Source organism: Cnephaeus nilssonii (genome assembly GCF_951640355.1).
Source record: "Cnephaeus nilssonii genome assembly, chromosome: 11".
NCBI lineage: Eukaryota > Metazoa > Chordata > Mammalia > Chiroptera > Vespertilionidae > Cnephaeus > Cnephaeus nilssonii.
In genome coordinates, this window is record NC_137082.1 from 88,547,027 (window position 1) to 88,570,573 (window position 23,547).

The following is a 23,547-nucleotide window of genomic DNA, read 5'->3' on the forward strand; positions in this document are numbered from 1 at the left end:
TAGCAATAGCTGCATGGTACTATTGGATTTTGAGGAAATATATCCATTAGTTAGTCCGTTTACTTAAAAAAAATAAATAAATAACAGCCCTAGCTGGTTTGGCTCAGTGGATAGAGTGTCGGCCTGTGGACTGACACAGAATCCCAGGTTTGATTCCAGTCAAGGGCACATGCCCGGGTTGCGGGCTTGATCCCCAGTAGGGGGTGTGCAGAAGGCAGCCAATCAATGATTCTCATCATTGATGTTTCTATCTCCCTCTTCCTTCCTCTCTGAAATCAGTAAAAAAATATATTTAAAAAAAATTTTTTAAATGACCAACAGAATTTTAAAATTATTGCTCACCTCAGTCAATCAACACGTAAAATTTATCCAAATTGTCAGATAATACTTCAATAATATCACCATATTAACTCATAGACTTTGAACAACTTGGACAACTTTACTGAAATACCATGGCATATTATAAAACAAATACAAGTAGAAATAGGATTGGGTATACTGGGGTGGGATGGAGAAATAAGGAACATATGGAAAAGAAAAATTATTATGAAACTTGAAAAATTAGCACCAGTACAAAAAAAAAACTGGGAGCAAGAATAAATAGATATTTCAAGGTATAAATGTCATCTGTAAGGGAAACTGGACCTCAATCAAGATGGGGTATCCTTGTAATGATGCCACAACATTTAATGCCTAAGCATATAGGTATTTGACTAAGAAACTTAGGTCCTTTTTCTCTACTAACTCTAAAAGATTCAATGAGCTAGTGAATATTCCAACACAACAATACATACCTTCATTTTTAACAATTAGTAAGAGGAAAGAAAAAATATTTCCACAAATTTAAAAAAAAAATGAGGGTGGAGATGATCAGAATAATTTGCAAATTGGGATGGTAACTCTTTATGACAAAGATGCATTGTCTTGCTTATAGGGGAATAATTCCATGCCTTTTTTAAATGAACATTCAGAATATGGAATTTCTAACATAAAACAAATACTTTTCCATAAACTTCAACTTTGTGAAAACTTTTGATGCATATGAAATAATTTATTTATTAATGTAGCTAATGTAATTTCTGCCATACACTCAAAATACTTTCAATTTTTGACTTGTTGTTTGTATCTAACGGCTTTTACAATGATGACTGGGTAATTACTTCTGGCCTCAAGCCCCTGAGCATATTTCAGGAGGAGAAGAATTTTTTTTTCTTCTTCTTCTGTTATTGTCTAAACATTCATCTTATTCCACGAGTCACTAGGAAAGTTCCCAATGGTTCTTTGGGGAATATTCATTCTAGTCACTTCTCCTCAATGCAACCCTACACAGCAGTGAAATAAAAGAAATTGCATCTCTCTCAGATTATGGGAAAATTGAGACCTGAAGAAGAAAAGTGGTTTGTCCAGAGTCACGGATAATGTCAGAGACCGATGCTGAACCCCAGCCTCCTCTCTCATCTCCATCACTGGCATGAAGGCCTGCTGCCTAACAGTTAGTTTTCAGAGTCAGACTATATTCTGCAACTTATCATGAAACTGTCATTAGTAACAAAGACCCTTACGTTTCTACAATATCAATAACCTAAGAATGTACCCCAAGATAAAAGAATGATGCTTTTTAAAACTATAGTTAAATTTTTAAAACTATAGGTAAATAAACAAACAGAAAATACCAAAAGAGAAAGTGAAAAATAGTGGTATTTCTGTTAAAGTGACCAATAGCATCCTGAATCATTGCAACTCTAAGAAAAGTGATTTCTTTCTTTGTTATTTTCTTTTTTGTTGTTGTTGTTATTAGCCCTCACTTGAGGATATTTTTTCATTGATTTTTAGAGAGAGTGGGAGGGAGAGAGCAAGCAACATCGATGTGAGAAAGACACATCAATTGGTTGCCTTCGCAACGTCCCCGACCAGGGCTGGGGATCGAGCCTGCAATGGTAGTACATGCCCTTGACCGGAATTGAACCTGGGACCCTTCAATCTGCATGCCAATGCTCTTTCCACTGAGCCAAACTGTCTAGGGTGAAAAGCGATTTCTTTATTCCTGCCTTCCTCCAATATTTATTGAAATCTCTCCAGCTACATATGTTTATTTAATTTTTATTTAACAAATCATTACATGGCACTCACTATGCATCTGACATTGTCCTAAGCACTTTTACAAATATTTACAAAAATGTAAGCATCATAAAACCCTAGGAAGTGGGTACTATAATTATCTCCATTCTCAGATGAGGAACCTGGGAGAGAGAGGGCGCTTGCCCAGGGTCACAGAGCTAAGATTCAAGCACAGGTGGTTCTGCTTCCGGAACCCGTGCTTCGAACCAGGACGCTGTGCTACCCTCATTTAGTAGTTTAACTAATATTTCCATAAAAGTAACTGCTCTCCACGTGTTCACAGCACTTTGCTGAATGATGGATGCCATGGGTAAAGGGTTTGAGGGAAGCACTCGCTAAGGTCCCATCAAGCTCTTATCTATGTATTGTGAACAATGAATTGTTTATTTCCCAATATAATAAAGATTTGTTCCGTTTTAGACGGTAGATCAGCATAATCAAGGGACTGAGTAACAGCACTTTGGTCAAATGCCCAATACAGTCTCTTACTGTTAAATACCCACTTGTTCTTTCTGCTGTTATCCTAATACATTTGAAAATTCACCTTTAATCATCCATCTACATATTTATCTAACAATGACTATGGGCAAGGTACAGAGCTATGTACCATGGGAGGCTTTACCCCACGCACAAGGCTCTTTCTCCCCAGAAGCTTATAATCTAGTTAAAATCACAAAATATATCTCCCTAAATAAGCAACTAATGATGTAAAGCAGTAAGTAGTAAGTGTCAAAAGTATTACAGATAATAAGTGTCAAGCCCCGCCTGGCAGGGGGTGTGGCCTGAGGTCCCCTGTCAAGCCCTGCTGGGCGGGGGGTGAGGCCTGAGGTCCCCCGGCCTGGCACCATGGCCGGGGGCATGGCGTGAGGTCCCTTGGCCCGGGCGGGGGTGCACCTTGAGGTCCCCTGTTAAGCCCCACTGGGCGGGGGGTGGGGAGGGGCGAGCGCAGCCCCAGGTCTGGATGGACTGGAGATGGTCTTAAGGGCAGCTGTACAGTGTTTTGCTGCCTACCATGTAAGGGCAGCCACCTTAAAATTTCTTTTCCCCATCCGGGACTGGCCTGCTTAAGACCCAGGAGCATAAACCTCAGGGCCTGGCCTCCTCTGGGTTTCTTTTCATGAGTAAATCCTACTCTTTGTGCCCAAGCCTTAGGATTGTTAACAGTGTAAAATGGGTGAATATGCCCTAACTGGTTTGGCTCAGTGGATAGAGCGTCGGCCTGCGGACTGAAGGATCCCAGGTTTGATTCCGGCCAAGGGCACATGCCCGGGTTGCGGGCTCGATCCCCAGTGTGGGGCGTGCAGGAGGCAGCCAATCAATGATTCCTCTCATCATTGATGTTTCTATCTTTCTCTTCCTCTCCCTTCCTCTCTGAATTCAATAAAAATATATTTAAAAATAAAATAAAATGGGTGAATAAAGAGAGACATGATCCCATTTTACTGATGGAATAAACTTAAGTAAAGAAGGACCTCATAGCATCCTCACATCCAGGGAGTGGCCCAACCCAGACAGAACTCCTAATTTCTAGAGTTTTATTTTAAATCTTGGGGGGCATGGCCAGAGCGATCACAAAGCCGTCAGCATCAAGGAGCTTACTGAAGAACAAACAAATCTGAAATAACAATAAAAGAGAAGAAGTGGTACTATCGACTAGCATTTTGTCAAAAGCCAGTGATTTACTGTTGCCCAAGGTCAACGCTGATTTCATGGCAAACGTCTGGGTTCGCGGGATCTGGTTCTGGCTCTTCCGGGGAGTCTGTTGTTAGCTGTTTTCTAACCGCGCCCCACTTTCACGCCCAAGTGCCTGTGCTTCCGATGTGTTCTTACGAGAGGCCTGGCTTCCCACCCGTCTCTCAAGATTAAACGCGGGTTTCTTTCCGTTTCCATTGAGAAACTTTCCCTGGCGGCCTCGGGCAGAACAATACTAGTTAATCCTTTCTGAACTCATTACTTGTGTGGTGGACACTGGTCTAAAGCCTTTAGATGTTTTATTTTATTTATTTATTTTTTAAATATATTTTTATTGATTTCAGAGAGGAAGAGAGAGGAAGAGAGAAATAGAGACATCAATAATGAGAATCATTGTCTGCCTCCTGCAGGCCCCACACTGGGGATCGAGCCCGCAACCCGGGCGTGTGCCCTTGACCGGAATCAAACCTGGGACCTTTCAGTCTGCAGGCCGATGCTCTACCCACTGAGCCAAACCGGCTAGGGCTAGATGTTTTATTTTCTTAGTCCTCCTGCTAATCCTATGTGAGAGTACGGTCAATGATCCCTCTTGAGATAAACACCCCGGTGTAACATGGTTTTGCTGCTGTTCCCCATCCAAAGTACAGTCTAGTTCCCCAACCTACCAGTGTGAGCTGGTCCGTGACTTGCTTGGACCAATAGAATGTACCAATAGTGGCTTTGTGTCAACTCCAAGTCTGAGCCTCAAGAGGCCGTGACAATTCAACTGTCCCTCCTTGAACCCTGCCAGCTGCTGTGTGAGGAGGCCCAGGTTGGCCTGGTGGCAGGTGAGATGCCACATGGACCAGCCCTTCCCCAGCTGACCTCATAGCTGTCGTCAGATGTCTGAATAAGCCCGGCCCCGCCAGGGGAACCAACAAAGTTTGAATTACTGACCCACAGAACTCTGAGCTAAATAGATGCCTGCTGTTTCAAGCCATTTGTTTTGAGGGTGAGTTGTTCCATAGTAAAATAAGCTGATAAAGAACGGTACTTGTGTAATTTTACCAAAGAGCAAAATGAAGTGCAGAGAAGTCTACTAAAATGTTTAGGGCCACACAGTGTTTCAAAGGTAGAACTGAGATTTAAACCAATATATATAGCCTGACTCCAGAGATGAACTACTAGTATTCTGCTACGCTGGTCACAAAAGAACTGCCTGTCGCCGGTGAACTTCATCCGTTCATTCAGCATCTTATATAATAAAGAGGTAATATGCAAATTAACCATCACACCATCACAAGATGGCTGTGCCCCCAGCAGAGGCGGGGTTCCCATAAAGAGCAATCAGCAGGGACCTGAGGCTGCATGGAGCTGGGCCAGGGCGGAGGACCTGAGGCTGCGCTCCTGGAGCCACTGACCCGCCTGGTCCCTGCCACCCCGAAGGCGGAGCAAACTGCTCAGTCGGTGGCAGCCCTAGGTGACTGCTCAGTGACAACTGTTTTAGCACCTTCCTACTGTCCACAGTTCGGATGCAGATTCACCAATACGTAATTCTGATCACCCCGCCCACGGAGGAAGGCTGCATGAATTAGATGACTACATGGATGTATTTAATTTTTTGTAAGACAATTCTGGCTTCTCTTTGCCACGTGAGAGCCATCCTGCTGCGGGCTCTGGCCTAGTTCACGTCCTTCCTGCCATTTTAAAAACAATCGCGGCCGAGAGGCGAGCTGCCGGCAGTGCCCAGCAGGACAGATCAAACGCGCAGATGCAATTTCTGTAGACGTGAAACAGCCAAGTAGGATAAAATTCAGACACTTACAATCGCTTAGGCGCTAGCATCTGACTCCTGCAAATGGAATCTTTCGTAACGGGATTTATTATTGTCCATAGCGTCATGTCATTTGTAAGTTCTGCAGTAATTTCGGTCAAAACCAGTGCGCGATGTTGGAGGTGTGAGATTTACATGACATACATGCTAGTTTACGCACCGATTATGAAGGGATTTTTTTTTTTTTACTATCAATTTTTCTTTCATTGCTTTCAACATGGCCATAGCTGTAATTTTTTTCTCTGGAATTTTAAACATCCTCAAATAGTGCAACTTTAAAGCCCAGAAGAAACAGCCCAGGCACTTCATTTCAGCAGCTGTTTTGGAATTGCAACGCCCTGGGCCCCCTCTCATCCCCTTGAGGTCGTTAAATAAGCATTAAATTGATAGGTAGTCACATATTTGAAATGCGGCTTTTTTATATTTGGAAGCAACAAAGATCCTAGTAGTCATAATTAGTGTTCGATATATCCTATCAGAAAAAAAAAAGAAATTCAAAACTGGGACATTTTGAAGTCTACAAAACATACCTAAATTCCTTCACTATAGAATGGAAAGATGGAAATAATTTAAGAGATCAATACTCTCATCCCCCTTTGGATTTAGTTCCAAATACTTCATTGGAAGCTCATAAAAGATCAACCTCAAAGCATACAATACAAATTGTGCTTTGTGTGTAGGCGAATTTGGTGACATTCCTTCCACATACTTGGTAGCTTTAATTGCTGATGAACCGGAACCCCCAAAAGGTGCTATATTATAGTTACACGATCCTCCTATCCAAGACCTAAATAAGGGAACTTCAAAAAAGAAAAACAAAGAGTGGGGCCCGTAGACTTGGTCTAAACAAGCAAAAAAAAAAAATCCCTTTATTTCACCATATATTGGGACCTTTCTACTGTCAATATGAATATGAGGATGTAGCATCTCAGCAAGATCTGAATAAAGAAGTCTGACTCAGATAATCTAGGACTTCATAGAAAAAGGCCTTTGTGAGGGGGAAGTGCTTCAGAAGGATCGTGTCTGTAAGAGGAAATATCCTATATGCATGTCAAGGTCTACCATTCTCAATGGGGAATTCCCTGCTTCTGAACCGAAGAATCTCAGTTTTCCCCGCCCTTCAGCAGGTGACTTTCCATGGCTCACAAACCGAAGGGGAAGGTGAAAAGCCAGCCTTTCGGGGCGCCCTGATGAGTATTTCAGTAAGTTTACTAATCAGAGCACATATGAATGAGAACGAGCGATGCTCATATATTTAACAGCAAACAAAACTCCACTTCACTCGGGTCTAGCTTTCTTCCATGTTCATTTTGTTCAAGGACGTACCTTCCTGTTTCTGCTTTTTTTTTTTTTCCTTTCTTTCTTTCTTTCTTTCTTTCTTGGACACCTCCAACCCCCATTGACAACCAAAATGCAGGGCCGTAAACTAAGGGCGCAATACATCATGAGGTGAGTCTAGGGAGCGTGTCCTCTACCAGCATGCACATGAGTCTCTGGTACAGCGGGGATGCCGGACCCCCGCTGGGGTTCGCTTTGCATGCTAAGCAGGGTCAGGAATGTGAGCTCTCCGTGGTTGACCTTATTTATCAGATGAACTCCAAAGTTGAAAGGTTACCTTTGTGAAACTGCAGCTGAGTTTCCTAGGGCTTGCTTCTAGCCCCTTGTACATCAAAGACTCCTAATGGGAAGACAAATCTGACACCAAGATAATCTTCCAATAAAAAAAAAAATGTGCCTTCCGAACCCTTATCTGTGGAACTGCCAGCGAAGTCCAGAGATGGTTGTTTAATCACACAACACGATAGAGTAAAATACGTTTCCCAACGAGCTCACAGAGCTGGAATGGTGCAGGGAAGCAAATGTGAGGCAAAGGGCTGTCCTCTGTTCTACCAGTTCTGCTCCCCCATCCCCCACCCCCTCAGGCGAGGGCAAGTGTCTTCAGACTCACACCCCAAATCCGGAGGCTTTGTCAAGGGGCACCTTGGCACCCTTTGAGTCAGGCAGTTTCTGCATTTCATGGTGTGTGTGTGGTGGGGGCGAGGGGGGGGGCGGGCGAGCAGCATACCACTCTAGTGAAATCTGGAGACAACAGCTTACACACGGATACACAAAAAAAAGTTTGCATATTGCACAGAGCGCTTGAAGATCATAAATCTATGCATGAGAAAGATGTGGTGGAAATTTTGGGGGGGATTAGAGTTTATTTTTGTCATCTCTGTGAGACAGCTACTCATTCATCCAGATCACAGCTAAGAAAAAAGCTGGTCACAGAAATTAGCAGTTTCAGCTCAGCAGCGAAGTCGCCAGCCTGTGAAGGCAGAGAGAAATTGACTAATTAGCAATGCGCACTAAAACTTGACGGTTCTTTATAGAGAGAGAGAGAGAGAGAAGAGAGAGGGAGAGGGAGGGAGGGGGGGCCCGCTTTTTCCCCTTCTTTCTTCCAAAGATGTTTGAAATCGCAGTCATTTACGCTCGACAATTTTTACAATAGCCTTGAGCCATAATTTTGCGAGTCTCTCCAGCATCCATCCCCCTGTATGGTCTCTCTCCACCGGCCAAGCACGACCGTTTCTCTCCCCAACCGTGGATTTCCTATTACTCTCGTTACGACTCACTGAGCCCCAGGCCCAAGGATAATGATGTGTTGTTTCTTGGTAGCATAATTTGTCACACGTACATTTTTTCTTCTTCTTCTCTTGCAGAAAGCTCTGCACCCTCTCTCTCTCTCTCCCCCTCTCTCCCTCTCTCTCTCTCTCTCCCTCTCTCTTTCTCTCTTTTCTCCCTCTCCTACATTTTCTTGCTGTTGCTAATTCATGGTGATCAAATGATGTACGACAAAATAAATTGTAGAGAGTGACGGCCTGGAGTTGGGAGGCAGGAGGGTTTCTCCCCTCCCAAGGAGAGAGCAAACCTTTAAAAAGGAAGGACAATTGATTTTTTTTGGGGGGGAAGCTTAAGTGAGCCTTGACTTTGCAGCTGGTGGAAAGCAGGTAAGTTCTGGCCTTGTGTCTGCCTGCCTGGCGCGTATGGGGTCGTCTTTGGGGCTGTTGGCGGGGGAAGGGGTGGGGAGGGAGTTTCGGGGAGGGGGGCGGGTCGTGGTGTGGCCAGCGCTCACCAAGATGAAAACTAGTGCAAGAAATAAGCAGACGAGGGGGGAGGCGAGGGAGCAGCAGAAGGAAGGGGAACAGGAAAAGATGGGGTGTGTGTGGGGGGGAGACGACGAAGCGGAGAGAGGAGAGAGGTCTGACCAGGTCCACTTAAACAGGAGGTTCGGGGGGCCGGTTCAGGGCAGCCGGCGCTTTGGGGGGCGAGGGTGAGGGGGTGCCGCGGGGGGAGCGAGCTCGGGGGCCCGGGGTCCACCTGGCACGGGATGGCGAAGTGCGTGCCCAGGAGCCCGGTCCGGTTCCAACGGGAAGGGAAGCCGGCGATCCGGGACCGCGCCGGGCGGGCGGGCGGGCGCCGCGAGCCGAGCCGCAGTGCCAGGGGCCGGTCCGGCGGGTCCCCCGGAGCCGGGGCCGGGGCGGAGGCGGCGGCGGCCGGTGCCCCCCGCAGGCAGGCGGCACGGGCGGAGGTGGGGAGGGGTCCCCTTCGGCTCAGCCCTGGAAGGTGCAATTACAGGTTAGGGACCTGGCCTGTCGGTCCGCCCCGCCTCCCCCGCCCGCCTCCGCCCGCCGGGCTGGGGGCGGCTCAGACTTTTTGCAGAAGTCCCAGGGCCGGGGAGTGGGGGTCCCCGAGGGTGTGGGTGTGGGGGGTCTGCACCGGGGGGGGGGGCTCGAAGGGGAGCCGAGGCCGTGGCGCCGAGGGGGGTGGGAGGCAGAGACCCCCCGACAGGAACTGCGCCCCCGCCCGCCCCCCCTTGGCACAGCCCCGCCCCTCCCCCCCACCCGCCAGTAAACTTGAACTTCGCGCAGTTGCCGGAGTTAAAGCCCTGGCGCCGGGGGTCCCGGAAGGGGGCCATCGCCCCAAGCCTCCCGCTGCTGGCCCTACACCCACCCCAGTCGCCCCGCTTCCTCCCTCCTCCTCCTCCTCCCCCTCCTCCTCGGTGCTGCCCCGCCTGGAAGGGGGACACCCGTCGGAACTTCCGAGCCTTGGACTGCGGGGGGCGGAGGAGGGCGGGGTGGGGGGCTGGCGGGGGTCTCCCGCCAGGTGGGGGCATCGCGGGGCGATCGGGACAGCCGAGCGGCGCCGGGCAGCCAGGGTGCGGGGCGGGAGGCGGCGGGCCGGGGGGGGGGGGGGAAGGGGCCGGCATTGGGGGGCAGCCCCCGCCGCCCCCCGCTCCGCTGCACTTTCCCGGGAGGAGGACGGGCTGGGGCGCTCCCCGGACTGTGAGCCCCGGAGTTTCTCGGGGCGGCCCGGATCGCCGGAGGGGCTCCCCGCTTTCGGAGCCCCTTCCCGCCTCCCCCTCCCCCCTAAAAAAAAGGGGGACTAACTGCTGCGAGACACAGAGCGCCGGGCACAGGCTGACCGGGAACCTCCGTCGGTGGCCCCTGCGCCCCGGGGGCACCCCCGGCCTCTCCCCGCGCCCGGCCGGCATGGACACCAGCCCACGAGGCGCCCGCCGCCTCCGCCGCCGCTGGGCCGTCGCTGCCGCCGCCCGGAGCGCAGGCGGGGCGGGGGCGGGAGAGTGAGCGGCCCGGGGCGGGAGGGGCCGAGAGCCGACGGGCGCCCGGACCCCGCACCGGGACCTCGGGGCGGCGCTCACGGAAGCCCCGGGGTCGGGGTCCGAGGCGCGCGGGGCAGGAGCCGGGCGCAGCGCTGATCGTGGTCTCTCGCCCTCCCCTCCCCCCCCCTCCCCGCCCCGCCCCGCCACACCCTTCCCCACCCCCCCCACCCCCACCCGCCGCGCCCCGCGCCTCCCGCCCCGCCCTGTCTGCCAGGCCGGAGGAGGGTTTAAAGCCAGGTGCGCCCAGCCCGCTCGCCATGTCCAGATCCGGGGACCGGACCTCCACCTTCGACCCCAGCCACAGCGACAACCTGCTGCACGGCCTCAACCTGCTGTGGCGGAAGCAGCTCTTCTGCGACGTGACCCTGACGGCGCAGGGCCAGCAGTTCCGCTGCCACCGGGCCGTGCTGGCCTCCTGCTCGCAGTACTTCCGCTCGCTCTTCGCCGGCCCGCCGCCGCTCGGGGGCGGGGGCGGCGGCCCGGACGGCCTGGGGGCCCCCAAGGACCCGCCGCCGCCGCCGCCGCAGCCGCCGCAGCAGCAGCCGCCGCCGCCGCCGCCGCCGCCGCAGGAGGAGCCCGGGACGCCCGCCTCCTCCCCCGACGACAAGCTGCTGGCCAGCCCGCGGGCCATCAACAACCTGGTGCTGCAGGGCTGCTCGGCCGTCGGGCTGCGCCTGGTGCTCGAGTACCTGTACACGGCCAACGTGACGCTGTCCCTGGACACGGCGGAGGAGGTGCTGTCGGTCAGCAAGATCCTGCACATCCCGCAGGTGACGCGGCTGTGCGTGCAGTTCCTCAACGACCAGATCTCGGTGCAGAACTACAAGCAGGTGTGCCGCATCGCCGCGCTGCACGGCCTGGAGGAGACCAAGAAGCTGGCCAACAAGTACCTGGTGGAGGACGTGCTGCTGCTCAACTTCGAGGAGCTGCGCGCCCTGCTGGACGCGCTGCCGCCGCCCGTGGAGTCGGAGCTGGCGCTCTTCCAGATGGCCGTGCTGTGGCTGGAGCACGACCGCGAGGCCCGCATGCCGCACGCGCCCGACCTCATGAAGCGCCTCCGCTTCGCGCTCATCCCGGCGCCCGAGCTGGTGGAGCGCGTGCAGCCCGTGGACTTCATGCGCAGCGACCCCGTCTGCCAGAAGCTGCTGCTGGACGCCATGAACTACCACCTGATGCCCTTCCGCCAGCACTGCCGCCAGAGCCTGGCCAGCAGGTAGGCGATGGGGAAGGGGGAGAGCTGGGGGGCGGGGGAGGACAGGGAGGAGGAGGGGGACAGGGGTGCGCTGGGCCGGGGGCTCCGGCGGGCTGCAAACAGACGGGAACAAACAATCCAGACGGCGGGGAAAGTTGGCTGCGGGGTCCCCGAAAGGTCAGCAGGGTTGGGCCTGGCACGGCCTCCCCAGCTCTGGGGAGCCAGGTTCTCCGCACCCCCAGAGCGGGAAAGGTGGGGCTCGTGGACCCCAATGGGCAGGCAGGTGGGGCCCAGGCCAGGGCAGTTCAAGCGCAGCCTTGGAGCCCTCTCCATCCGAGGCACCTGAACTCCAATCAGAGCGAGTGGGTTCTGCCTGGAGGAGCTCCCTCCCTCCGGGCTGCACCTCGCCCCCCGCCCTGATGAGCCATGGGAACCGGGAGAGGAAGGCTCCATTCTCCCATCAGACCATCGCCCAAGTGGGTTCCTGGTTTTGAGCCCCTGGGTCTGCTCCCTTAGGAGGGGAGAGCCTCTGTGAGGGTGGCTCCTGGAAATGCAGGCATCACTGGCCCAGGCAAACTTTTCTGTCTGTGGGAAGCCTTTCCCTGCCACTTTCAAAGGAGAGCCAAGCCAGAGGCTTCGGGGTGTGGGTGGATCCTGCCCAGTGGCCCCCATCTCAAAGGGGAGGTAGTTGAAAATGGGGAGGCTGGGAATCATCTGGCCCCGGCCGGGTCTGGGTGCCTGCCCAGGAGCCACCGAGAGCCTGGGGAGCTGTTGTTGAGGCTGTTGCTGCTCTCTGCAATCTGCCCCTGGTGTGTGTTGCAGATGGGATTTCCTGTGCAAGGGGAGAGAGAAAGGCTGCCTTTTTACAGTGCTGCTGAGATGGAAACAAACAAACAAAAAAGACTGTAGGATCTGACCATCGTGTTTTACTGGCTCCTATTTTTAAACCCTTTTTAACGAGCCCCAGACTAGGGACGCTGCCTCTTTTTTCGAAAAGCAGCAGCAGTATCTGTTCCGATTCCCGTGATGAAACATCACGATCCCAGATGCCAGGCTACCCCAGTCTAATCCGCCGAGGTGTGACATCAGGGAGGGGGGTGCAGACGTCCATCACGGCACTCCCCCCTTCAGAGGGATGTCCGAAGGCCCGGGTCCACGCGGTGCAGCCTCATGGAACTCAGTGTTGATTCTTCCCGGCCTGGTGTTTCTGCCAGACCCGGTGACTAAAGTTTTACCAAATGGAAGGTGTTCCCTGCAGTTGCTTAGGCAGCCCTGGTGCTCAGGGGAGGCCCGCAGGAGGCCTGGGAAACCTTGAAGTTAGGAACCTTGTAAGTTGGTTTTTCTAGTATTTGTGAGAGGTGAGTTAACAATCTGGGGTAGCAAGAGGTGACAGTAAGACAGTAACACAAGCAAGAATCCAAACCCCTGTGTGCTCAAGCAGTGAACACAGCACCCACGTGAGAATAAGACGATGAAATGTACATTTATTTTGTAGGAGTTTTTCACATGTTTAAAGATCAACATGGTAAGCTTAGTGTGATGGGCAAGTGTCATCGCACAGCGGGCACTGCTGATTAATATTCTGTTATTTACGCTTTATAACTTCCTGCAGCATGCTTAATTTAGCATACATCATACAGATTCCAGATTCACGCAGCACAGTGGTAGTCCTGAATATACATGTACCCATATTTTTAAAAATATGTACTATCTAGTATACATTCAGAAAGCCAGGAGGATAATAAAATTAAGAGTTAACTTGTCCGCAGAGTAATTTCTGGAAACGAGCTTTATACATTTGACCCAATAAATAATTGCTGAGGCCCTCCATGCACGTGTACCGAATAAGTATGTCCCAGGAGTCAGTGTTACCAGGGTTGATTTTCAAAATGCAAAATCCATTTCCCACCAGTCTGGCTGCAGCACGCCAGCCGGGCCTGCCGGCTCTGTGGCTCTGTGCCGGTGGATGGCTGAGAGACCGGGCTGCCGGCTCCATGGTGACACGCTCCGGCTTCACTGGGCCGTGTCACTTGAAGGATATGTAGTGTTGTCTGACCACCGAATGCTTACAAGTGTCATGGAGGCTGTAAGAATGTAATACTTGTGCAGAGTGAGAAACTGTATTTTCCTTTAAAAGAGGAAGATGCAGAAAACAGTTCGTGGGCATCTATTGTTGATCTCAAAGAAACGTAATTGAGAGTCTGTTACATTATTGCTGACTATAGCATTTTAATTTTAGGGACTAATGGCATTATTCTCATTTTAATTCACACACAAAAAAAGAATGCAAGAATAAGCATCAAGATACTAACTTTAATGTAGAAAATTTCGTGAGTTGCAGCCAATAGCGTTATATCAGCCCATTTATTATAGTATCAGCATAATATAAAAATGTTCTTTCAGCCTCGCGCGTGGGTTAACAGGGAGATAAATGCGTTAAACCATTGTTTTTGCAGTTGCATCACTTTTATTGCAGACGATTGAACGGAAGGGCATCATTGTATTTATTAGTTTTTGTCCACCTGTAGTTCTTAAAGTCTAAATAGTTCCCCAAATTCAGAGGAGGTGGAAAATGGAAATTGACCAGTCTGTTGAAATAAGAACAAAATAGAATTTACTTGTTAAGAAGTATGTTATCTATAGAAAATAGGTCTATTAATATAACAAAATTTAAACATGTTTGTAAATATTAAGTAATTTTGCATTTTTATTAAGTCTAGAAAAATAAAGCAACCCAAGCATAAAGACTTTATAAATAACCAAATTAACTTTTAATTTTTGCTCTAGTTGCTTTGTTTTCTGAGTATGTCATTTATGGTCAGATTCATATTTTATTTTAGCAAACTAAGCATTTAGGGTAATAAATTTAAATATAAGAGATTTACTTATATTCAAATATATACATAACTAATTTAAGACAAGACGTGAGTAGACAAAAATTAAAATACTTTGAAGTCTTCTTTCTTCATTATTTTGTTTTGTTTTCTTGCAAGGAATATAAAACTTAAGAAATAAGTTCTTGAAAAGTTTTGGAAAAGTCATTATTAAAGATTTCTAAAGCATAAAAATTTAATTTAGTAAAGGGACATGACATGCAATGTTTAGAACATTAAGAAGTAAACAACAGGAGACTTATAATCTAAGTTTATCTTAAGCTACCCAAAATTTATTTTTTATTTTTTTACATTTTAATGCAGAATTTAGTCATTGTCCCAAATAAATCAAATTGGACTGGATTAATTACTTTCTCTCTTGCATTTTCATTGCCCCTCCCACAGTGGAAGAGTTAAATAAATGCCGGTTGAAAGTTGAAGGAATGAGGTCATAGAATTAAAAAGCCTTAGCATTGCACTTCACCAATATCGTCCTCAATGGATGTCACCATTGTACGTGACAAAAGGCCATTGGACCTCCTCCAGAAACACCTGTAGCGGAAATGCATTCATGGGAATGATCACATTTTTTAAACATTTGACCAGCAGGTGTTGCAGTCCCGTGTAGAGTTCTGCGTTAGTGTGTAGTTTTCAAGACATTATGTTTTATAGAAGATAGAAGACTACCCCATAAAGATTTCACTTCCTACAAAACACAGCCTATTTAAAGATTTCACATCAATTAGTGTAAAGATCTAAACACCGGACAGACTAATTGCCCATTTGCTACGATGACCTGCAATTATTAAAAAGCTGTGAGGTTTTCTAACCCACAGTTTTGGTTCCTGGCGTGGTGTTCAGGACGTGCCTCTCTGAATGTGAGACACTGTTTTCTATTGGCTCTCTTTCTGAGCACTGATCACAACCTGAACAAAACAAGCTAAGCTCCTAACCAGGCATTCCCCAAATTGTTCCTCCCCTTTATGCCAATTTGATATCCCCAGATTAGGAGTTGTTAAGTAGTTAGATTTTGTATCAGAATTTACTCAACCATTCAGAATACAATTTGTTTATTATCTGAAACAGGACCGTTGATTGCAAAATTATGCCCCTGGTTTGGGAGACAAACAGTTACATCCTCCAATCAAAAAGCAATTAGAGGAGATATTAACGCGTGTTATTGGCCTAGAGTGCATCCTGACAAAAGTGGACATGTTCACGTTTTAATTCCTGCTTATCTTTTTTCCCATATTCAGAAACGTGATGAGGTTTACTTACGAGCTTAGCTAACTTCTAAGTTTCTCCATTCTCTTGACATAAAAATGCAGTTAAAAAAAAATGTTTATTTATAATAGCTCCTTCCTACCAGGTTACACGTTAATTTATCTAATGCTCGTCATAGCCGTAAGTGATGGGTACCATCATTAGCCTCATTTTATAGGTGGGAGACGGATGCACAGAGAAGTTAAGCGTTTTGCTGATGGTTGCACAGCTGGTGCGGGGCGGATCCTGGCTGAGTCCAGGTAGCGTGGCCTTTGCGTCCGTGTCTCATCCAGGGTGTTCTGCTTCTGCCCTGAGCCTCTCTATGCTAGGGTATGACCTGGTGATTGTTCTTAGAGTTATGCATAGACTAGACCTCCTTTCCAAAAGGAAACTTGTGAGGGTTAAATATCAATGTATCTGACTTTAAAGGAAGTGGAGAGGTATTGTTCTAGGCCTGGGGCCTGCATTTTTTTTTTTTTTCCTGTAAAAGGCCAAATAGTAATTACTTTTGGCTCGTGGGTTGGGGGTGAGGCAAGCTGAAACCACTCCACTCTTCCTTTGCAGCACAAAAACAGCCATGGACATCCCATTAATGAATGGGCGTGGCTGTGTGTGACAACAACACATCATCGTAGACATGAAATTTCATGTTTCACCTGTCATGCAGTATTATTCTCCTTTTGATTTTTTCAACCGTTTACGAATGTGAAGCCCATGCGGTCTGCGTGGGCTGCACACAAACAGGAGGTGGGCTGGAGTTTCTCTGTGAGTCACCCTGGCCAACCCCCGTTCTGGGCACTTGGGAGCCATCACGGAACAAAATGGACACAAAATTCCGTCCTTATTCTAGTGGGAAGAGTCCCATTGGTCCTCCTCCTTCCACTCGGAGATAATTCAAGTCTAAATGAATCCACCATGCTAAGTTAAAATTTCAACTTTCCGTACTAAGGCTTAAGAATTCCAATAGCGATTCCAGGGAGGTAAATAGTAATTAATTAAAACAGTGAAAGAGGTGCTCATTTTTTTTTTTCAAACATAGATGCTTAGATATTGAACCAACCACCATAGATTGGTCACTCTTCAGAAGAGGGTTACATGTTATTTCTATGGTATTTTAATAACTTCCAGTTGAAAATTCAGGGACATTTAACCCACTGCTTCCTGAGATTGACATGCGTATATTCAGCCAACGAATCTAGGCATAGAAGTGAGCACGTGAACGATTATTTTTCCAAATGCCAGCCTGTATGTTCCGCTGCGTGGACCAGAGGACACGTGTGGTCAGCGCCCCTGACTCCGCGGGAAGGAGCTGTATCGAGTACCGTGTGTCTGCGGCAGCTCGGCCTCGGCCAAAGTGGGCCACCGCTGGAGGGACACTCGTGTCGTCGGTTCGGCCTCTGGGTTCGTCTCCCCCCTTAGGAGACGGTTCTGAGTATTTGTAATCCAAGCCCTTCACTCGTCATCTGACCCCGATCCAAAAATAGGAGTTCCAGATGAAACGGCATTTGTCTTAAACAGAATCGAGGGCCGCATTTAGGGTCTGGCTCGGTTTGGTGTGAGAGAAGAGCCCCACTCTTCCCCACGGGCCCACCATACTTGGCCAGCGGTTCCCAGGCGAAGGGGCTCAATCAGGAGGTTGCTGAGATGTGTCCCTGTGGTACGGACTTACTGAAAAACAGTATTGTACACGAATCTATAAAAACGAGAACTTTTCGTTTAACCACGAGAACATGGCTGTGGAAGCAAAACAAACTAAAGCAAAGCCTTGATGCTTGGGTTTGAACCCGGAGGTCCCCCCCCCCCCCCCCAGGCTTCTGTGCACTGAAGTGCCAGTGACATCAGCCTTGTTTCCATGGGAACCAGGGAAAGCCGTGCCCGTGAGGGACCCGGACAGGTGAGGAGTACAACAGGTAGCAGCCAGAAGGACCCAAACACCTGTATGTTTTAGTAACAGAAAGCGAGATCATCCTAATTGGGAATGTATGCTGTTCATGTTTTGTTTCAAGAAAATCATTTGAACAATTGTTGTGCCATACATGTTTATGCCTCCTGTTGTTCATTTAGAATTTCAGAAAAATATATGTATTGCAATGTCCTTTCCATTCATTTCCCAGATGGTTCATGATGCATGAATTAGTACTATTGAGTGCTTTAAAGCAAATAACCAATCAAAAACAACAAACACGTTCTGAAATGGGCGGGAGAGTGAGTTAACCAGGGAAAGGACGCTCAGTTGTAACAGATGATACAGTGAATATGTCCGTTTTCCTGTAAACAGCAGAAGGGCTTCCATATTCACCGTTGACATTAGTGACAATAGGTTTAGGACTGTTTGCAACATTAAAAGCAGAAAGGTACTAGAGAAGCCTATAATAGCAAAAACAGTGAAAATAGCAACTGTTTATGATGTGAAGAAAGAAAATAAATCACAGGGAAGTGAAAGAGAAGAAAAACGAGGAGTAAGGAAAATGCAAAAAGACAGGGGAAATCAAATTAGGAAGAGATGTGTCGATGTAGATCAGGCGTCCTCAAACTACGGCCCGCGGGCCACATGCGGGTGTTTTTGCCGTTTTGTTTTTTTACTTCAAAATAAGATATGTGCAGTGTGCATTGGAGTTTGTTCATAGTTTTTTTTAAACTATAGTCCGGCCCTCCAACGGTCTGAGGGACAGTGAACTGGCCCCCTGTTTAAGAAGTTTGAGGACCCCTGATGTAGCTTCATCAATTGTAGCAGAAGTCCCACTCCTGGGGTGGGGGGGGGGAGTTGAGGTTATGCATGGGGGGGAGCAGGGGGCATATGGGAAATCTCTGTGCCATCCTCTCAGTTTTGCTGTGAATCTAAAACTGCTCTTAAAAAAATAAAAGCCTTTAAAAAAATAAATTAACATCATTACAAAAGGAGAGAGATAAGCCATCTGAAAAAGAAAGAAAAAAAAAAACTAGCAGCAGAGAAGGATGGGCAAGGAAATTCTAGAATGTGGAGAGCAGCTGTTCAATATTTGTTGGACAACTAATTACAAATTCAGAAGCATTTAAATCGCTGCATACCCAACTTATGTAACTTACAGAGTTAAGCACGGAGTTCCACTAAAAAGCGAAAAAGTCCTAAAAAAAAAAAAAAAAGACAAGAAAGAAAAAAGGTCAATTGTGGTAACTTGACTCCCATAATCTGACTCAGTCCAATAATTATATGTTTGTAATCTAGGTTCATCGAGATGTGTAATAAGCAGCTCTTTGCTGCTGTGCTAAATGCAGGGTTTTCAGAAGTGTCAGGGTTCAAAGGGCACAGCCTGGCGTGCCAACAGAGGAGATGAAATGTTCCCGCATCCTTCGTAACCATCGGAATTCCCCGTGGAACTGGGACGGACAGCGGACCGAGAAGCCAGGGGCCCTTCGTCACCGCGGGCAGCTCTTCTGGGCCCGCACCCACGACCCGCCACACCCCGCGTGCGTTGCCTTCACCACGGACAGGAAGTTCTGCTCTGGAATAGCCCCCAGATTTGTACTGAGCACAGGTTATGCGCCAAGCTCTGTGCTAGCGTGTGCGATCCAGGCTGAATAAGACAGACACGTCCCTGGCTTCGTGTCGTTTACAGTCTAAGGAGAGAGAGGAAATAATTACGCAGGTGCCATGAGCTGGGAGACGGGTGTCAGGGCTGCGCCGTGGCCCAGTGGCCCAGGAAGACGTTGCCCACAGAAGAGGGAAAGATGAGCCTTGGAAGACCCCATCTCCCGGTCGGGGGGCTGGGGGAGACAGAAAGCGTCGCCGAGAGGCCAGCACCTGCCTGAGCGCCTAGCAGAAGAGGCCGGTGCCTTCCGGGAGCCCAGGGAAGGTGCCTGTGGCCCGAGGTCGCGCAGGAAGTTGTCCAGGTGGCGGGGTAAGCTGTGGGCTCTGCTCAGCATCAGCCAGGCCAGGGCTGACTTCCCTAGGGCCACCCCAGCGTGGTTCCCACCCGAACTGAGAAAACGGGCAGCACTGCGGTGGGAACACTGCTGCCTTCGAAACCACAGCCCTGCAGGTGTGTTCTCCCTCCCTCCACCGTAGCCGAGTCCCACACCAGCAAAATGGGTGAATAATTACCGTGACACACGCCGGCGGCTTGGTAACCGTCAGCTGAGATGGGGAAGAAAGCTATGTAAACAGAAAATGCTCTTGGAAATTCTGTGATTATCGGCCCTAAGAGATCCATTAAGCAGCATGTACCTGGATGCATGTTTGCCTACCGGGAGAACTCTTGGACATGTGTGTGGTCCCACGGACGGCACAGAATTAATTCGTCAGGGACCTTGAACCCGAGGAGAATGAGGTCCACGGGGCCCCGAAGGTGAACACGAGGGCATCAGAAGGAAGTGGGGACATCAGCATTTCTGATGGCTCTCTGCGGTGTATCCCAGTTCACCCCTGAGCGGGGAAACGGGGGCCTTTTTAGCTACAGAAGTCTTTTCACTGCTTTCTTTCCCTCTTCCTTTTCGTCTCATGAACTCAGAGGCGTCCCTTGCTGCCGCCCCCAGAGCCGCCCTCCCACCCTCCTGGGCCTGGCTCTCCGCTCCCAGGGCGCTGCCTGCCTGCCTGCCAGGGCTGGTCCATTGCACCTGCGCAGGGACTGGAACTTGCAGCTCAGCTGGGCCACCGTATGGAGCCTGGCTCACTGGAGGCCGCAGGGAAGTGAACTGGAGAATTACAGGCGGCTTCACTTCCCCGCCTTATGTGCCTTCAGGTGCCTCTGAGACAGGCGAGGCCAGTGAGATGGAGAGGAGGAGGAAGGGAGAAAGCGCCGACGTTAGAGAATGAAAGAAGGAAGAGTCCTTTATGGAGAGGCATTGTTGGAACGTGTGGGTAGATGTGCATGTGTGTGTGTCCGCAGTCAGCATGCATGGTGTTGGGTTCCAGCTTTAAATTTTCTGTCCAGTGACTTCTGAGGCGTGTTTTTTAATCAGATAAAGGTCTATTTTGTATGTGAAGATGGGGGTGGGACAGTGAATTTTATGTTCTGGCACTGAGTGAGGAGTCATTGGGTTTGGAAGAGCAAATTTTTGCCCAAAGAGAAACGTAGTCACATTTATAAATCCTGCTTAGAACAAAGCAGCAGACCAGGGTCTGCTCCCGGTTTTTAACACCCCTTCAGCTGACCCCACCAGAACATCACGGGCAAAGGAAGAGGGCGAGGAGAGGGGGTGTACAATCTGTGAGGCAGAGAGGGAGACTTGGGAGGGGAATTGTAATGCTTTAAAGACGCACAGTAGGCCCGCAGCACTTTCTATCTCATATGCATTAACAAGGGTTCAGTGAGACTCGGAGGGATCCCAGCCAACATTGGTGTATCATGGAGGCAGAAGTGTGTGCCTCGGAGCACAGACCAATTTGGTGGATTGGTTACTATGACAACTGTACCACTACTGTCAGTGGCAATTCCTGTAGTCTCCCTGTCGTAAGGTTTTCACAAGTGTTCACTCCAAAATGACATTTGTAGGTAGGCACTGCAAAGAAAAGTTAGGAAATATAGATACAGACGAGGATAGATATGGATGTAGATGTAGAGACAGAGACAGAGATAGAAATAGAGAGAGAGATTAGATGAATGAGAGATAATATGGCATAACAGGAGGTACAAACAAAAAGATTATGTTATAATGCAAGTATCTTAAATAGGTCTATTGCATAGTAATTCAGACCTAAAAGTCAGACAGATGCAGGTCAAACCCCACCTTGACCACGTATGAACTGGCTTTCACTTGGTAATTCTCTTGACTTATTTTCAGATTGCTTATCTATAAAATGTACATAATAATACCTACTTCGTTAGGGCACTTCGGACTGTTGGGAGAATATGTGTATAACAGAACATAGTGTCTGGCTGTGAATGCTTAATAGCTTTTATTTTTATGGGCGTAGTTCTATTTATATCTAATTGCCTTCCTATTTGCCTGTTAAGACTTCTAATTCCACAGCACGCGTTCCTCCTAGAGCTGGGTTCTCACAGCCCGAGTTCCCAGTGCTGCTCTGAATAGATAGTGTTTCTGCTGACAGTGTCCCTTTTACCCACCTTTGTCCCAGCTATGGAGCTGGGACCAGTCCCACAGCCTGGTCCATCGGCTTGATCTGTCCATGTCAGCAACTGGAAAGGTTAGAAAGACTGTGCTGGATTCATATGAAACATTTCATTGAGATGTAATTTACATATCATTCAATTCACCCATTTGAAGACTAAAATCCGATGGTTTTAATATACTCACAGAGTTGTGCAGCCATCACCACAATTAATTTTAGACCATTTTACCACCCCCCATAGGACCCCATACCTGTTAGCAATCAGCCTCCATTCCTCCCACCCCCACCCCCACAGCCTAGGCAACCACTAGTCTACTCTCTGTCTCCATAGACCCATAGATTTGCTTATTCTGGACATTTTATATAAATGGAATCATACCACATGTGGTATTCTGACTGGCTTCTTTCATGTAGCATAATGTTTTCAAAGTCCATCCATGTTGTAGCATGTAGTACTTCATTCCTTTTTATGGCTAAACAGTATTCCATTGTATGGATAGATCACATTTTATTTATTCATCGGTTGATGGACATTTGGGTTGTTTCCACCTTTTGCTATCTACACTAATAAAAGAGAAAGATGCAAATTGGCGGTACCTTCTCGACGCCCACCAGCCAATCAGGAGTGAGTATGCAAATTAACACAACAAAGATGGTGGGTTAATTTGCATACGCAGGTGCAAGCAGCCGGCGGGGGGGGGGGGGGGGGCGGGATGCTTGCATCGTCATGTTCCACATGGCCCCAGCCGCTCAGGGCCTCTGGGCAGTGTGAGAAGGTGGAAAGGCGGCTCTGGCCGGAGCGAAGGTGGTGCCCGCAGCCAGGGGAAGGAAGGCCCATTCTTGCACGAATCTTCGTGCATTGGGCCTCTAGTTACAAATAATGCTGCCATGAGCATTCATGAATGTACAAGTTTTTGCATGGTCATATGCTTTCATTTCTCTTGGGATAGACCTAGGAGAGGAATTGCTGGGTCATGTAGTATTCGGTTGACATTGAACACCGGTCTGACCTTTTGAGGAACGGACAGATTATTTTCCAAAGCAGCCACACCATTTGGCATTCTCACCAGCAGCATAAAATGGTTCTCATTTCTCCACATCCTCACCAACACTTGCTATCAGTCTTTTTGACCATAGCCATTCAGATGGGTATGAAGTTAACTCTCATTGTGGTTGGCATGTCACTAATGGCTAATGTTGACAGCATCTCTTCATGTTCTTATTGGCCACTTGTACTCTTTTTAAATGACTAGTCCAGTGGTCAGCAAACTGCGGCTCGCGAGCCACATGCGGCTCTTTGGCCCCTTGAGTGTGGCTCTTCCACAAACTACCACGGCCTGGGCGAGTCTGTTTTGAAGAAGTGGCGTTAGAAGAAGTTTAAGTTTAAAAAAAGTGGCTCTCAAAAGAAATTTCAATCGTTGTACTGTGGATATTTGGCTCTGTTGACTAATGAGTTTGCTGACCACTGGTCTAGTCAAATTCTTTGGTCATTTTTTGGTTGTGTTTTTTTCTTTTTTCTTATTGAGTGGTGAGAGTCCTTCAAGCATGTTTAGTAGGGCTTCTTGCGGTTCTAGATCACAGCTGGCCCACCTTCTGTAGGAATTAGGGATTCTGTTTGACAAAAGTGAAAAGAAAATGCACCCAGATGGACAGTGGAAAATTCTCAGATACTTCTAATTGACACACGTGTCTAGTATTTAAAATCTTGGTGTTTGGTGGTTGATTTTGGGGTCGTGTGTTTTCTTCGTGTGACTGTGTGGGCCTTATGTTGACTTAGGCATGATATTTCTTAAGTGATAGTCTGAACTTGGTTTAGCAAATATTTTACTCAAAGAAAAAAAATGATCATTACTAAATTTATTTGCTTACATTTTCTCATAGGCA

The 23,547-nt window shown here is 48.4% G+C and overlaps 1 protein-coding gene across 1 annotated transcript in view; it reads left to right on the forward strand.

Annotated features, from left to right (window-relative positions):
- Window positions 1-10,024: 10,024 nt before the first annotated feature.
- KLHL14 (kelch like family member 14) overlaps window positions 10,025-23,547 on the forward strand; it is a 94,238-nt gene continuing 80,715 nt past the window's right edge. Inside the window, exons 1-2 of the mRNA XM_079783705.1 lie at window positions 10,025-10,247; window positions 10,501-11,499. Of these exons, the coding sequence (XP_079639831.1) occupies window positions 10,156-10,247; window positions 10,501-11,499 (1,091 nt within the window). The 5' untranslated portion in view covers window positions 10,025-10,155. The remainder of the gene's footprint in view (window positions 10,248-10,500; window positions 11,500-23,547) is intronic.